Below are 16,287 nucleotides of genomic sequence, written 5' to 3' on the forward strand. Positions count from 1 at the left end.
ATTTGTCGTCGTTTGGCGTCTGGCGACTGGCGACCGACGAACGACGACACAAGGAGCGAATGGCGAAAGAAAACGCAGTCTGTGACTGTAGGCAAACTTACCGCGCGCACTGTTGCTGAATAAACAGCCAAACACAAACACAGTGGGCGACAGCAGGATGGGATTACGGGCCAGGAGTGGGAGCAGCATAAAAGTCACAACTTTCAGGTGATATTACCTCTGGGCCGAAGGGAAATGAAAAGTGCAGTTCCTGTCGCTGGCTGACTTCTTGTCGACTAATGTCGAATTGCTTCCGCTCCTTATTCAGAATTGAGCGCAGAAATTGAACTTTAGACTGGACTAGCTCCTTTATGTTAAACTAAATTAATTTCTTAAATGTTAATTTAGGGAACTCTTGTTTATAAAACCTTGTTGATGATACCAAAGGAAAAATAAACTAGCAGCAGGCGAAACAAACATGCAACCGCAGTTGCAAGCACACAACTGAAACAAATTCAACTTTAATTAAAGTTCAGCAGGAGGATGCGCTAGTAGAAAGAGACAAACCGAGCAGAGAAAGAGACAGGCAGATGGAGGTGCTCTTTTCCCGCTAAGCTAAGCCCACATGTTTACACATCGCTTTTAACTAACTTTGACAGACTTTTCCACTGCTTTCTACACGGAAAAAATTATGTTTGCATGTGAAAATGAATTTAAGGCACTCTCAAAAAAGTCCCCAAAACAGTAGGTCCCCAAAAAATAAACGAAATCAGACAATTTGTATAGGACACAATAACATTGATTTTGATACGAATTTGCAGTTTTATTTCATATTTTAGGAACAATTTTGTCGTTAAAAATTGCAGGCATATTTCATAATCAAATAACACCCCAAAAAGAAGAAATGAAATAAGACCGCAAAATATTTTTTTTTATAGCTCAAATAACATAATTGTATTAAATTTTAATTTTTATAAAATTATAACTTATCAATTTTAAAGCAGAAATTGGAAGTGATATTTTGGCGCAAAGTGTAAATATATTTTTTAATCCTTTTAATTATAATTTTCAATAATCATATTTTTTAATGATTCTTCTTTCTGTGCAGCTCATTTCATCTAACTATCTAGCTATTTTCTATCCATCAGCTGTCATTTTTTGCCACTGCTCCAGGTTCCTCTGTGCTTTTGCTTTTCATTTGCCTTTATACTTGTAGTATGAACAAGTGATTTGTTAGTGTCCCGCCCACATTTCCCGGCACCCCACCGCCTTTCTCTGCAGCTCTCTGTTTCTTTTCCTCGTGTAAACAAGACATTAAGTACAACAAAATAATTAAAGTCAATTAGTGGCTCTTGCCTGTGCAACTAGCTTTTGTCTATCCATCTCGCTCTGGCCCCCTCTCTCTTTCTCCCCTCTAAGCCTTACTGAGTTGGCTTTAGCCTCGGTTGCTGCTGATTTAGTTTTGGCTTATAATGATATTGTAGGGCTCCTTCAGGGGCTGTCATTAGCAGTGTAGATGCACACACTCGAGCACATAAAACAACCACAGCCCACCGCACATCATAATTTATTAAATCAACTAGTATTCGGGATGAACTTTGGCTTCTTTGGTTAAATCCCCTTTCCCTTTAATATAAAACAGTCTTGTTCAAATGTAATTACTAACATTAAAGGATTGTTATTTAAGTTTAGTTGTTACCACTTTAGTTGTTAGTTTAAATCAATTATATTATTTAAAGTTAGTTTTTGGCATCACAAACTTGCTTGCCGACCAAAATATTATTTGAATATTTGCAAAACTACTGACAATTTTACCAAACATTGCACTAAAAACAAACAAACAAACACTTTGGAATAAAGGTTCCAAAGCCCCCAAAGGTAATATTAGTTATAGCAGGCCAGTAAATGTGTTATATGTATTTAGCCGAAGTTATTAAAAAGCCAAAATTTATTACGGCTTTCAACGGCAGGAAAAGAAACTTTGCAATGGAAAGCTTAAATTTATATTTCTCTGTCAACACAATAACCATCAATTAAGTGAAGCTTTTTAATTAAGGATTAATAAGTAAATACATGCGAATGTATGTGAGTATCGGCAATCTCCGATTTTTATTTCGTTTTGGTTCGATAATTGAATTTACAGAAAAGACAAAAGACGGCGCACAGGCTTTTTATTCGCATTATATTTCGCATTTAAACAATAATAATTTTCTGTAATACAATTACAATGCTTGCTTCAAATTGCCCGTTTCTGTTGTTGGGTTTTGTGAACAATGGCGAAATAAATACTAACCAGGAATGGAATTTAAAAATATAAACAGAGTTGCAGAGTTTCAAGTTCCTTGAAATAAAGAGCCACTCGAAGGGAATCCGTGCCCCACAAGTGACTTTTGTGCCGGAGAATGAGTTTTATGAGAGCTTATTGATTACAAAGTAATGAGGTAAAAACAATGTAGCCATTTTCCAAGCACATACTGGCTGCTCCACCCCGAATTGATTGATTTTGCTCCGGAATCAGGGGGAATTTGCATTTCCATTTGAAGTAATTTAGAAATAAACATTAGCGTCAGGAGCCAATGAGGCGGGCGTAATCGTTAAGCAATAAAGTGCCACGCCCTCCGGACAAATTGCCATTGGCGACACTTCAAAGTCCGGGCAAGTCGATGAGGAAAATTACATTTGTACGGAGCCGAATTTGCATGCGAAATGTTTTCCTAATGATTTTCCGAAGCATTAAAACTGGAGCGGATCTGAAAGCTTATTTCACTTGGTATTTAAATTACATTTCACTATGGCCAAATTGAAAGCGCTCCCAACTTTGATTTTAGTCGGCCGGTACACTTTAATAATAATGATTTCAAGTCATTTCCCGGCTGCCTGCTAATGACTTCTTCTTCGTTGGGCTGGCTCTGCCCACAGGGCGTATGATTAATACTTTGTTTACACTCGAAGTAGCCGCCGAGGAAAATTGAATTCTCAATTCATCACCTTCCCTCCAACTTGGTACACTTTGCATAAATATTTCATCAGAGTACTGAGAAGCAGGCAGTCAGCTCCATCATCAGTTTAGCAAAGTAATTTGCTTGCCAAAAAGTCTTTTTTCGAGAGCATTTTATAAGTCATATTTACGTTGGCCGCCTGCCAAGTGGCCTTTGTGTCCGGTATTTTGACGGCAGGAGCTCAATTTAAGTGAGTGCCAGGAGCCTTCTTCCTTTTGGCCCTAATGATGTTATTGAAGTTGACTAAAGGTGCTGGGCAGTGACAGGCAAGACTTAAAGTCGCAAGTTCCGTAGCCAATCGTTACATAAATCATATTGGGCTGGCCATTCCCCCCAAAACAAAAGTAAGCGGCATTAACGAATTTCCCAACTGAACACTTTCGCTGAACTATGCAGAAACACCAAATAGAATGTACAGTCAAGCTTCAAAAACGCCAAGCCAACAACGTTTAAGATAATAGTGTTATATAACAAATTTTATAAATATATATTAGGTTAACCATTTACTTTTACTGAGCATAATCAAACATTTTTAAATAAACGAAACATACAGTTTGGAAAATTTTATAAAAGTTTTTGAGAGTATGCCACTATATATATTTTCAGTCCAGAAATCCGATTGATTCATACCGACTTTTAGACACTTTTATAAGTGATTTTAAAATCCTATTGAAGTTTGATTATGTTGTTTACCTTTGCAAAAAACAATGTAACTAAGGGAGACCTCACTGTAGTTCGATAGTGCGTAGTTTATTGTTATTGCCCTTCGTAGTTGACAGTTGTAGTTGTAAGTGCCTTTATCGCCGTTGGTGGTGGCAAGATGTTAAGATTCTTGGCCACGTCCAGAAGACATTTTCTGTCGAGTTGACATAAAACTTGTCCTTATGGTCAACCATATTTATGTTGTTGTCCAAGTTTGCCGCAAACGAGAGTTTTGCGGTCGCTTTTCTGGTTCGATAAGAACTAATTATGAAAGTTCCTCTTTTGAGATGCCTTACGCAATTTGTTTTCAGGGAATCAATTTGCGAGGTCAAAGGCGTTGGGGCAATTTATGCGTTTAATGGCAATGACCACCGGAAAGATAAGTGGAATGTGAGGAAGTACATTAAAATTTCAAATGAAATTGGCTAGAAAATAACAACATTGAATATAATGGCTGCTATGGAATTCCGCTAAAAGCTGACTCACTCTCAAGTGAATAACAATGCCAATCAGCGGAACCTACTTGACAAAATCCACAGACATTCCTTACGTTTGCTTATATGGAAAATGTCAAACACTCACATACGGTATTTGCATGAAAATAGATTAAAGTTAAAACGAGTGGCAAATAGAACTTGTTGAGAAAAAACATTATTATAATATTATTTAAATATATTGAGATATGTAGTTTGTCCGATTCATCAAATTTTTAATAATCATAATTTTGCTTTGTTATTTTTAGCAAGTTTAATTTGTCCTATAATTTTTTTAACGCACCGGAAATAGATCAGGGTATTAAGTTTGCTCTTGGCATAAAATTATTAAACTGGAACTGTGCTTAGTAAAACCGCTTATGAAAATGAAACTTAAGCGTTTGCTCTCATAATCTCGTGTTCAAGTTTGGCAAAGCTTAATGATTTACTTGTTTAACTAAAAAGTAATTAACACAACAGTAAAGTCAATAAATGCCTTAATCTTTAAATAAATAATGTACACCTTGTTTTCTAAAAATAGTTTGTTTGGATTCAATAAAAAGCAGTTTCACTGGGAAATTCCGATCTCAGAAAAACAGAAGCAATGTTTGTGTTTTAGGAATACATTGGCTTACTTTAAACATTCCTTAGCTCAAAGCTGTCTCGTTTCTACTCAATTACCGCGATCATTCAACCGGCAATCAGAGACTCTTTCAGGCCAAGACAATGGGCAGGTCTCAAAGAGCCCCATTGGTTCTGATCGAATTAGTTTAATATCAATTGCCAGAAATGCGAGCGTATCGGAGCAGAGTGTTGAATAACCGCGAATTATGAGAGGCCGTCGAGTTGTAACCAACTAATTGCCATACCACAGAGCCGGTTTGCCACTCCGGGCCAAACTGAAAAGCCGCAGCGTCGAAAAGCAAAATCAATATCAAAAGGTGAGCACAGGTGAGTGAGTGCGTTGAAAGTGAAATTGAACTGGAGAGGGGGAAGTGCCATCGAAAGATGTTTTTGGGCCAAGTGCGCGTCGTTTTGTCTCATCGCACACCTCGCCGGCCACCTGTACTTCCAGTCCATCAAAAAGGCCGAACCTGAGGAGCAGTTGGCTCCGCAGCTGAGCCACCAGAAATCGAAACATAAGCCCAAGCCCAAGCCCGAGCCCGAGTCCGAGCCCGAGTCTGAGCCCAAAGCCCTGGCCGGGAACAGTTTTCAAACGCCTTGCCTTAAAAGCCCGAGCCGGAGCTGCAAACGGTTTAGTTCCTCGCCGCAAACAAAACTAGTCACAACAACGTGGAGCGGAAGCCAGCAGCCCCGAGTGAACCAGTTAAAAGCCAGAGAAATAGTCTGAGGTAGACCTACACAGCAAAAAAGCGATCACTTTCAACTCGAAAAAGTCAGTTTTCAAAGTGGCACTTAAGAAAGAAGAAAAGGTTTTAAATGATATGGTGAATTGAATGCGTTATTTCAGTGAAAATTTGGAAATCATTTAAAAAATGAAAAAACCTTTTAATATTAATAAAGTGAATTGAGTGAATTATTTATTTTTATTTATTTGGAATAAAAACTTGCGAGTTTCAAGAAATTTAATTAAAACAATTGTGAAAACACAAAGGAACTATAAAAATAATCGCTCTTTACTAGTATTATAATTCAAAGCTTTAAGAAATTAATGATCAACCTCTTTTGAACTCAAAGTAAAACAACAACTTTATTACGAAATATTATGAAAACGACCGTAGGAAAAAGCTGTTTAATTTAATTTTCCCAAAGCCAACATAATCATTCGATAATAAAATAAAATATGGTAAAAGCTAAAAAACTTAACTCTAAACTGTATCTATTAATAACAATATTTAAAATTAAACAAGTCAACTAACTAATAAAACACAAAACTAAAGCTTTTCAAACTGTGTCTAGAAAAATGAGGAAATCGACTATTAATATGTTTAGCTAAAACCAATAAAAAATTCAATAATCTGAAGATCATCAATATTGAATTATAACCACCGCTTAATACTTTAAAGACCCCGATTTTTATATGATCGTTAAAGCATAATACTTTTTTCCTCTGCAGAAAAAGAGAGAGAGCGCGAGGCACCCAGAAAGCTTTTGAAGACAGGAGCAAGTTTTTCTGAGCCAAAGTGAACGTAGCTTTCGGCGAGTTGAAACCACACTCGATTGATTCATTGCCACCGAGCCACTGAACCGCCTCGCATTCCGCGAATACCAATAAAAAATAAACAAAGTCTGCCGAAAATGTTGCGAACCTTTGCCATTCTGCTGCTGATCGCAGTGGCGATAAATGCGAGAGCCGCTCCACAGAGAACCACCATTTCGCCGGATGATGAAACCACCGAGGAGATGGCGGAGCAGTCCACCTACATGTCCGTGGAGGAGGGAACCATCACGGTGGACGTCGATGCGGATGTGATACTGACCACCAGTCCCGAGGGCGAAAGCTTCACCGAGGCCAGTCCCATGGCCTTGACTGAGGAGCCACTTCCGGACTCGGTGTTGCAGCAGCTTGCGCTGGAGCGGGCCCAAGAGGAGCAGCTCAAGAATCCCGAAAAGCTGGAGCTTAAGTCGGTATCGGAATCCGATACTGATACCCCAGTCACCACGGAGCCACCAAATCCCATGAATACAACCAGCACTACCAAGCGCAGCTTTAAGTTTGGCGCAACCACACTGCCACCGAGTTTTGTAGCAACTACCAGTAGTCCAGAAACTATCACCACTGTAATGCCACTGGAGGGATCAACCAGCCGTTTTTCCGAGACCGAAGAAACCACCGAATATGAGGCGGTTGTGACCATGCGGAACTACTTCGAACGAGTGCCAGCAAAAATGGAAGAGGTCGATCTGGACATGGCCGAGAACCGTATGGAGACCACCACGAATACACCACCACCCCAGGAGCCCAGGGATCTGTCCATGGTTGTGACCACCGAAGCCGCTTTGGCGGAGGAGAATACGAAGTCCAGAAGTGAGGCAGATCAGGAGGAGGAACCTATGGAAACCACCGTGGTGCCGATCTACCAGCTTTTCAAAAATGCAGCTCCTAAAGTCACAGCACAGCAGCCTGAACTTACCACTGAGTTGCCAAAGACAAGTGAAGGAGTAACCACCACAGAGTCTGCGATGGAGGAAACCACAGGTGTGTTTAATTTGAATACCTCATTGTAGGCGGAAGATTAATGGAAACTATCTCTTTCATGAGCTATTTTATTACCTTGCCAAAGATAAATTAACTATATAAGTCTTTTCCCGCAGAAGTGCCGCTGGTCTCGCTGGTTTCATCTACAGCAGCCCCCGAAACCAGCACAGAGGCTGTGGAAACCACTTCTCCAACTCCAAGCACCACCACGGCAACAACCACAACCACTGAGGCTGTTCTGCTGACCACCAAGGTGGATATGCTGCTCAATGTTCAACCAGAGACGACCACGAGTGCTCCGGAGGAGACAACCACCAGTGCTCCAACCACAACGAGTACCACTGGTTATCCAAGTACCACAAGTACTACTAGTACCACTAGCACCACTAGCACCACTCCAGCCACCACAACCACCACAACAACCACAACCACCACAACCACTACAGAGCGTCCCATTCAGACGCGTGCTCCGCGGGTAGAGCGGATCTTCAACTCGGACGGAGTGGAGGTGCTCTACGGCTACTCTTCGGTGGTGCGGACCAACCGCTCGTGAGTGGCTCGGGTGGCGGGGCCACCGAGAGGAACGCGACCTTGTCAAGGTCGGACAACTTGCCATAATGCGGAGACGTGGAGTGGGAGACATTGAGCGATTGATGCTCGGTTTGTTTTAGGCAATTTTCAATTCTAAACGAGTTATAAACAAAGATATTTAAATTTCGTTCGACGGTCCCCAGCACAGTGTGATAAACCAAAAAGCCAACGCTTCGTAAAATGATATCGATACAGATACAAATCCGCAAAGACGTGAAAACAAATCAAATATAATATTGTGCAAAATTGTGTACGGTCTGCCAAATGACAAAAATGAAGAGAGAAATGCTGAAGACAAACGATTTTATAAATTATAAATAAAACATGAACACCCATCTACCGTTTCGCATTTGCTTTGGCGATTGCACAAAGCGTTTTTTGAACATTGTTGATCTGCAAATATCCCCTCTCAAATGTGGCACAACATTGCATCAACGTAATGTAATGGTAAGAGATCAGTAAAGAGAAATGGTAGCGTATAAGATTAATTCTCGGAAAGAAACATGCAAAGTTTAAGTAATTTAAAAACGCCTTATATAGAGCATCCAAGTAGAGTGGTTCCCAGACATCTTTCAACCCGATTATGATTCATATTGTGGATCGTTAGAGCAGCGCACCCAAGAAATCAAACAAACCACGAGCACAGACATTCAGCAGCCCACAAGTTGTTCGCTGCCCACCTGCGTTCGAAACTGAACAAATAAAACCGGCAACCGCCTCAAGAGTTGTCGTCATACATTTTTGGTCTTTTATGTTCCGGCAGGGACGCGGACAGTCCGCCGGACAGACACGTGGTCCAGCCTGGCTGGCTGACCTGTTTGGTTTTGCACCGGTCCAGGGGCTTGGGTCGCCTGGCAAATTATTCATTCACCGATCGCCATCACAGGGGCACAGGGCCTTTTGGGCTTTTTGGAGTTTTGCAATGAATATCACGTTCGCTTTGCCTTACTCTCGATGGAATTTGAAAGCGTTCGGCTATAAAACAAACACCAACCGCTAATTTCCATTTGAACTTGAGCAGCAGGCGCTAAACTGCATGTTGAATGTGAATCGAATGAATGCGGATTGAAGGTGTTGGCGATACGGGTTTTTTGGTCGATCGATTTGGTTTGTTATTATAACCAGCTGACTAACTCCACTCTAGGCCATGGGATGTGCATTACCAAGCAGTTAGTCATGTTTGCAAAAGATGCGGGAAACACCATGTAAGTAAGACATCTGAAAAAGAGGATATTCGAAAGGTTACGAGCCATAGTTAAGGAAATCCAAAAAAATATATATACAGACATACTGTTACAAAATAATTTAATACCTAGTGCTGTTGTCGTACTGTCACTTTTATTGTTTTTTAATGATTATATTTTACATCCATTTCTTAGAATATACAATATACAATATTACAATACACTAATTTTAGTCCGAAAGGAAAAGCTAGGTATCGTTAATAAAAGCTTTATTCCCCAAAATTTGATTAATAGTTTCTGACATAGCCGAAAACTATGCCACACTTTATACTTAACACAAAATAAAGTCTATAAAACCAATTCGAATGACACATATAAAATGTTGATTTATTTATTTGTCTGTCTGGTGAATAATTACCTTAGGATCCACAAGTGTCCCGTAACTTAAGTAATATATGAATTAAAATAAATTATTCCAACAGAAGTAAGCATCAGTCAATAAACAAATCGATTCCAAAATAAAGCAACCTGCCATTATGACAAAATTAGGCATTTTATTTGACTTTTATGCAAATGCATAAAAAATGAAATTATTGTAAACAAACGTAAGCCATCTGGTCAAACAAGTTTGGAGTGCATTTCACAAGAAATAATTAGTATTAAAGAAATTGGTAGATAACTGTATTGAGAACAATTAAAAATACAATTTGCATTTGCTAACAGTGATTCCCATAAATAAGTCCCAGAACTGGTTCAAATCCCGATCCAAATTAACTCCAGATGTGTGTATAAAAGCGACCCCAGTCCCGCAGATGGCACAACAACACACAGCACCCACGATGAAGTTCTTTGCAATCTGCGCATTCCTGATCCTTGCCCTGGTGTCCGTCCACGGCCACGGAGGACGATTTGGACATGGAGGATATGGTGGACATGGAGGATATGGTGGATATGGAGGCGGCGGATATGGAGGACCCGGTGGCTATGGCGGACCCGGTGGTTACGGAGGACCTGGTGGCTACGGAGGACCTGGTGGCTACGGAGGACCTATTGGCTACGGAGGACGCGGTGGAGGAAGCACCGCTAATGCTAATGCTGTGGCCACCGCAAACGCGAATAGCGGATATTGAGCCATATAGTTTGATAACTACATTCCCAACTTACTAACTGTCTTTCAATAAAAACTAATATTATTGCAAAACTACATTGTGGCTAATTGTAAACCGGTGCAGAATATACTTGGGGTTTCCTGTAATATTTTTAAGGCGTTAGCCATTTTAATCACTCTAATTGCCTCTATTCGATCAAAAAAAAGAATACCTTTCTTCAAAAATTGTGTTTTCATTTAATTTCTGAAGAATATGAAAAAGCCATTTATTCATAACCGCCTTCTAGACCATTAGGGCACCAGGATAAATTGGAATCGGGAAAAGGAAAATTCCAAGAATGGTACTTCCCAAAATAACAAAACTCTGTGGAAGCCACTATTATTATTGTTTTTATTTCTCATATTATTAATTACGGAAAATATTTTACAAAGGTATATTTATTTTTTTTTAATATGAGTGTTTAAATGCAATAAACTTATCAAATAACTTTACGTATTTTAAGTTTAAAAACTTTATTGTTATTAAAGCAAACGATTTAACGAAGCTCACAATCTTATAATTTTGGCTTGTTTTATTTTTAGTTATTTGAACATCAGGTGCCCGAAGTACACTAGTGTTAATTATTTAAGTTAATTTAATGAATATTATTACAAGAGAAGTGTTACTTTTGCGACAGTTTGCGTATTTGAATGATGCAGTTGTTAAATCGTTTAACTAAAAAGTCAGCTTCTTAAGCCGATTTAGTGATCGGCCTGTAAATATGCTTTAGTTAACTAAATGTCTGAGACGTCTTCAACTAACCTGTTTTCAATTATTGGTCGCACAATATACATTTATTAAATAATATATAACGCCATGCGATCTTAATGTATGGCTAATTAGTGTGCCAAACGGAACCCCCCATATATATATGTACTTTTAATAGCATTAAGCTTGTTCCAATTTTTTTTTTTGCAAAACAAGTCTAAGCCAGCTATTGCGGATGCTGGTATAAAAGTAGCCAGCACACGCTCATAGTGCATCGCAAGTTCCGACGATGAAGTTCCTGGCTGTCTGCATTTTCCTGATCTTCGCCCTGGTGGCCGTTCAGGCCCATCCTGGCCATGGTAACCGTGGTGGACCCGGTGGATCCTTCGGTGGACAGGGTGGACACGGTGGACCCGGTGGATCCTTCGGTGGACAGGGTGGCGGTGGTGGCAGCGCCACTGCCACTGCCAACGCCAGTGCCGATGCCAAAAGCCAAGGAGGCGGCCCAGCCTCAGCCACCGCCAACGCAAACGCCGTCGCCACTTCCCAGGGAAACCGAGGATAGATCCAAAACCAAGGCAGAAGTGAACCCTAAACAATCAAAACTACCTCAAAAAGTGGGCACGGCGCCAGACGGGCCTCCTGATATGAAGCGACCCCGATTAATATATTAATATGCTAAATTTGCTTCTCGGAAATCACAGCTGTTGTTATTTTTTCTTGTTTGATAGTTTATTACTATAAGTTGGGCATAAGTTAAACATGCAGTGACGTCAAGGCGCCCTAAAAACTACGTCTAAAGGAGAAGAGATCATAAACTCAGCACCTTATGTTTTTGTAAAATTCAGCAATAGTTTAAAACCTGTTGGTTTAGTTTATTCAATTTATTAGCATAATTTGTACTCTGCTAGGCAAATTTCATGCCTCCATATTAATTAAAAGGCGTTGTTTTTTTTTTTTTTCTTTATTGTTGTTTAGAAAGTTTTCTGCATTAGATTATTAACCCATTGTAAAAAATTTGTCAATAATATACAAATTTTTAAATATTTGCTCGTCTTATGAAACTTTAATATAGAGAAGTATTGTACGCTTATCGAAAAAAACATAAGCTCAAAACTTTGCACTAGTTGTTCACCTTTTTATATAATGCTTTTATTGAATCAATGATTTTTTTTAATAAATAAGCAATCTGTACTGGGTAGGAACACTGAAACAAATGGAATTTAAAAATAAAATAGCTTTTAATAAAAAAAATATATATATTTCGAAGATTTTTATAAAATGAAAGTGTAGCAATAATCATCAAAACCCTGCACTTTCGTAAAACGTAGAATTTTTAAAAGCTTCCATTTTTTTATTAATTTTCGTGACCTTTGAATTTTAAAATGGCCCATTTGACATATTTTTTATTTGTAGAAGGATTTCTTACCAAAGTTCATTACCTTTTTTGTTCTTTTCAACGTGGACCAAAAATTGACTTTAATTAAATTAAATAATCAAATGCAAAGGTAAATGCAAACTATGTATATTGATCATGTCGGGCAACTGTCCACTTTTTAATTTTTTTTTATTTACAGTTTTAAGTCCAGTTTAACCCCTTTGTGATTGACGGGCATAACAGTTCCATTTCTTCATTTCTTTTTAATACCTCGATTTAAGTATGTTCAATGAAACGATGCTCCTGTACGTTTTTTAGAGACGATTTAAGTCATTTTGGAACCTTAATAACAAACAACGAATTCATGTTTTTGCATTTCTTTTACAACGTTAATAAGGATAAATGACTGTCGAAAACTTATACAAACAACTTATGATACAGCCGTCATTATAGCGTTGGAAATGTCTCCTTTGAAAACGTTTAACTGTAACTATAACACTAACACCCTCTGCAAGGGTATAAAAACGATGTGACGTCAATCGATTTATCTTCGAGCTCCTAAAAACTTGCTACGTTTCTGAGGTAAGCAAAATTGTGACTTCACAGCTTCACTTTTGGCTAAATTTCTACGGTAGCTAAACCTAACTGGAAACCTGTTTTTTTTTTAATTTATTGCTTTGATTTGCGTAAACTATTTGCATATTTTTTGCATAGCTAGTGTTTCACTTAACAAAACACAAGCATCTGATTAAGCATAACAATACAGTTTTTACATTTTATGTTATTTTGCTTTAGAAAGTGGAACAAATAGAACCGTTTGAAAGAATATAATTTGTTTTCATTCTTTAAGTGTGTAAGGGATGCACTGCCTTAACCCTTTTTGTCTTAAAAAAATTGTCCATAAAGTCAAAGCCCAAAACATAAACATCTTATGTTAGAAGCAAAATGCCCTACTTCTATGTACTTCAACTTGTTATTTCTTAAATTACTGGATTGTTTAACTTTTTATGACAATCTATTTCGGATGCTTCAATTTTTATTTTTTTTAAACAGTAGTCTTCGTGCTGCCAACAAATCAATATCTTAGTTAAACATTTTATCTTTAGAGATTAAGGCCTTTATTAAGTGGGAGTTGCAGTAACAATTCCACAAAAAAAACCTAACTAATGGATCACGAACTTGAGACGTGAAAAACATCCAGCTGACCGGTTTCTTTGTTCACACTAGCTAACATATAGTTTAACTATTTGGTGATTACCATCAAAAAAATAATTCTCTCAAATTAACTGATTAGTATAGAGCAAATACTGTCGACAATTTTGTCGATTTAGGTGTATCCAATAAAAATAAATATGTTGAAGGAAAAGTATTCATGAAAATATCAAGCGTATTCAGAGCATGTATATTTCCTAGATCGCAAAATAAATACAAGTAAGTTCAAAATCGAAATATATACATTTTCTAAAGAAAAGTACTACAACTTTTAACTGTAGTTGTATCTTCTATATTGTTTTGATTTCATTTGCATGATTTGAACTTCTTAAGAGGAGGGCTCTTGGCCAAATATAAAACAAAATCTGCTTCAAAATATTTTGTTTTCAGTTTTTGTATTTAATATAATAAAAAATTTAATAATTTAAAAAAATTCGGATCATAGTCGCGGCTTATTTGCCAAAGGCGCTGGAGCTAGCACTAGCATTAGCATTGGCATTAGCACCACCTCCACGAGAGCTGGCGTTGGCGTTAGCATTGGCATTAGCGTTTCCACCTCCAAAACCGTTTCCTTCGGCGACGGCGTTGGCATTAGCATTAGCTTCGCTCTTTCCGCCTCCAAATCCAGGACCGCCTCCAAATCCAGGACCGCCGCCGAATCCGCCTTGGTTTCCGAATCCATTCTGTCCACCGAATCCACCTTGTTGTTGTCCTCCAAAACCGCCTGGTCCTCCGGGACCTCCGGGTCCTCCAAATCCAGGTCCGCCTGGTCCCCCGAAACCACCTCCTGGACGACCTCCAAAGCCACCTCCTGGACGACCTCCAAAGCCACCTCCTTGACCACCTCCAAAGCCACCTTGCTGACCACCAAAGCCGCCTGGACCGCCAAAGCCACCTTGACCTTGAGCTTGAGCGTTGGCATTGGCGTTGGCTTCGCTACCACCGAACTGCGGGGCAGCAGTGGACACGGCCAGGATTACGGCGAGAACGACGAAGACCTTCATGGTGATCTGCTTGATCGGAGTGACTTAACAAACTTAGTAACCAATGCCCCAGGGCCCGGCTTTTATAGTGGCCAGACGGCCGGCAGACGCATACAAAAAAAAGCTGAGAGTGCCCCGCCACTCGGGAAAAAATTAGCATGCAAACAATAGTCACTGCCGAAAAATATTATCGGCGATCGGGGACTTAGGCAGGGCCTGAGTGGAGCAGATATCATCAGAAAGAGTCAGATAGAGCTATGATTAAATGCAATGGTCTGAGGAAAGTTTGCAAATGTGTTTAGTCCAACACGAGCCGCGATCGTGGTGGTTTTCTATGGAACCGGTTTGCCCCTATCAATATTTAAGCGATTATTAATATTTGTGTTTATATTTCATTGGGCATTAATTTTTCTATATTTTCGGCACTGTCACCGCTTTGCTTTCTGACGGAAAACGTTGCGAGGGCAGTTAATTATATAGAATTTGCCTGGTACTTTCTTATTTTCTAAGAAAAATGGTAGAGTATCAAACCGGAAGGAAAATCCCTTTAAGTTGTAAAAAATCAAAAATATTTCTTACTAAAAGTTTTTTTTAAGTTTATTCAATTAACATTATTCGCAACCTGTTGCCGCTGCTTAAATATACCGTGATTACTATTTTATGGAGTCACATAAATATCACGCTTAAAAAGTGTGGGACGAATCAGACTGCTCTATTTGACATAAATACTATGGTATTAAAAAAATTTAGTTTGGTAAAAGGCTTAACCAAGGCAATTTTATTATATTCCAAAATCCCACTGCTATGAAAAGTTAACAACAAAACACATAGTCTTCACATCCAGAAATAGAAATTTGTTGCTTGTCATCATTCGTATATTACAAATATTTTCCTATAAACGCACACGCTCTTGAATAATTATCACTTTTTTTACCGTTTCCTTGTTCTACTATCAATTCGAATTTATTCAATTATATAAGACGAATATAATTTTGTCTGTAAGCGCACAAGCCCCTATAGAATTTACATAATTTTTAGCCATAAATATAAGTTTGTATTAATTCCAATTTACATTTTAAATTCATATTAAATAGGCTGCCGGACCAGAAAAAAAATGATAACATAAACTGCGGACGTGAAAAGAGTCGGCTCAATCCGATATAGTCCACACCGCTGTTGTTTTTATACAATTTTTGGAAATTTTTTAAGCAATGTTTTATACCTATTAGCTATTACAAAAAAACATTTCCTTATCGTTATCAAAAACAATTTTTACGTGTATGTATAATTCCGTTGGAAGATCAACCGATGCAAATAGTTAACATGTTTTTATGTATCCCGATACTGCATTCTGAAATAATTTTAGCTTTACTAATATAAGCGGTGGACCAATAATTTGATTAATTTGTTTGAGAAAACTGATTTATGTTAGCAAAAAATTGTTATTTTGGTATTTGTTGGTGTTTTTTGCCCCTGTTTTGTTTTGGTTTTTCTATCCTATTAATCTCGAAATCGAAGTGGTTTATTAGCATAAAAATATATCACATTCAAGACATTCTCAATTTGTTTTGTTTATTCTCTTGCATATAAAATTGGTTGTTTAGGATGTTCGAGAAAGACGCTTGTATGTTTAAAGGCAACAAATTTATGCCGAATTCTAATACATTTTCTGGTCGTTTCTTGGCAGTAATACTGTAGAGAAAACGGACTGTTGCCAAAGTTTCTGAACTTTTTTGAAACTGTTAAAATATAATTCGATTTAACTTTCGG

At 38.4% G+C, this 16,287-nt stretch overlaps 4 protein-coding genes across 5 annotated transcripts; 3 read left to right on the forward strand and 1 right to left on the reverse strand.

Annotated features, from left to right (window-relative positions):
- Nucleotides 1–5,401: 5,401 nt before the first annotated feature.
- Nucleotides 5,402–8,239, forward strand: LOC108135349 (integumentary mucin C.1). Of its 2 annotated transcripts, none has more exons than XM_017256040.2 (3): nucleotides 5,402–5,505; nucleotides 6,231–7,313; nucleotides 7,430–8,239. In XM_017256040.2, the coding sequence occupies exons 2-3, from the start codon at nucleotides 6,413–6,415 to the stop codon at nucleotides 7,864–7,866; spliced, it is 1,338 nt and encodes a 445-aa protein (XP_017111529.1). In that variant the 5' UTR covers nucleotides 5,402–5,505; nucleotides 6,231–6,412; the 3' UTR covers nucleotides 7,867–8,239. The 2 variants fall into 2 exon arrangements, with proteins under 2 accessions (XP_017111529.1, XP_041566411.1); XM_041710477.1 differs by having other exon boundaries at nucleotides 5,405–5,549.
- An 839-nt stretch (nucleotides 8,240–9,078) lies between these two features.
- On the forward strand, nucleotides 9,079–10,292 carry LOC108135348 (keratin, type II cytoskeletal 3). Its single transcript, XM_017256039.2, has 2 exons — nucleotides 9,079–9,109; nucleotides 9,812–10,292. Exons 1-2 carry the CDS (start codon nucleotides 9,094–9,096, stop codon nucleotides 10,216–10,218), a joined length of 423 nt encoding a protein of 140 aa, XP_017111528.2. The 5' UTR covers nucleotides 9,079–9,093; the 3' UTR covers nucleotides 10,219–10,292.
- A 924-nt stretch (nucleotides 10,293–11,216) lies between these two features.
- Nucleotides 11,217–11,642, forward strand: LOC108135310 (ctenidin-3). The gene has a single exon (XM_017255995.2). The coding sequence runs from the start codon at nucleotides 11,234–11,236 to the stop codon at nucleotides 11,507–11,509; it is 276 nt and encodes a 91-aa protein (XP_017111484.1). The 5' UTR covers nucleotides 11,217–11,233; the 3' UTR covers nucleotides 11,510–11,642.
- A 2,270-nt stretch (nucleotides 11,643–13,912) lies between these two features.
- On the reverse strand, nucleotides 13,913–14,577 carry LOC108135315 (glycine-rich protein DOT1). Its single transcript, XM_017256001.2, has one exon. It carries the CDS (start codon nucleotides 14,536–14,538, stop codon nucleotides 13,987–13,989), a length of 552 nt encoding a protein of 183 aa, XP_017111490.1. The 5' UTR covers nucleotides 14,539–14,577; the 3' UTR covers nucleotides 13,913–13,986.
- Between the last annotated feature and the right edge of the window lie 1,710 nt (nucleotides 14,578–16,287).

This window comes from Drosophila elegans, unplaced genomic scaffold (genome assembly GCF_018152505.1).
Source record: "Drosophila elegans isolate 14027-0461.03 unplaced genomic scaffold, ASM1815250v1 contig_814, whole genome shotgun sequence".
Taxonomy (NCBI): domain Eukaryota; kingdom Metazoa; phylum Arthropoda; class Insecta; order Diptera; family Drosophilidae; genus Drosophila; species Drosophila elegans.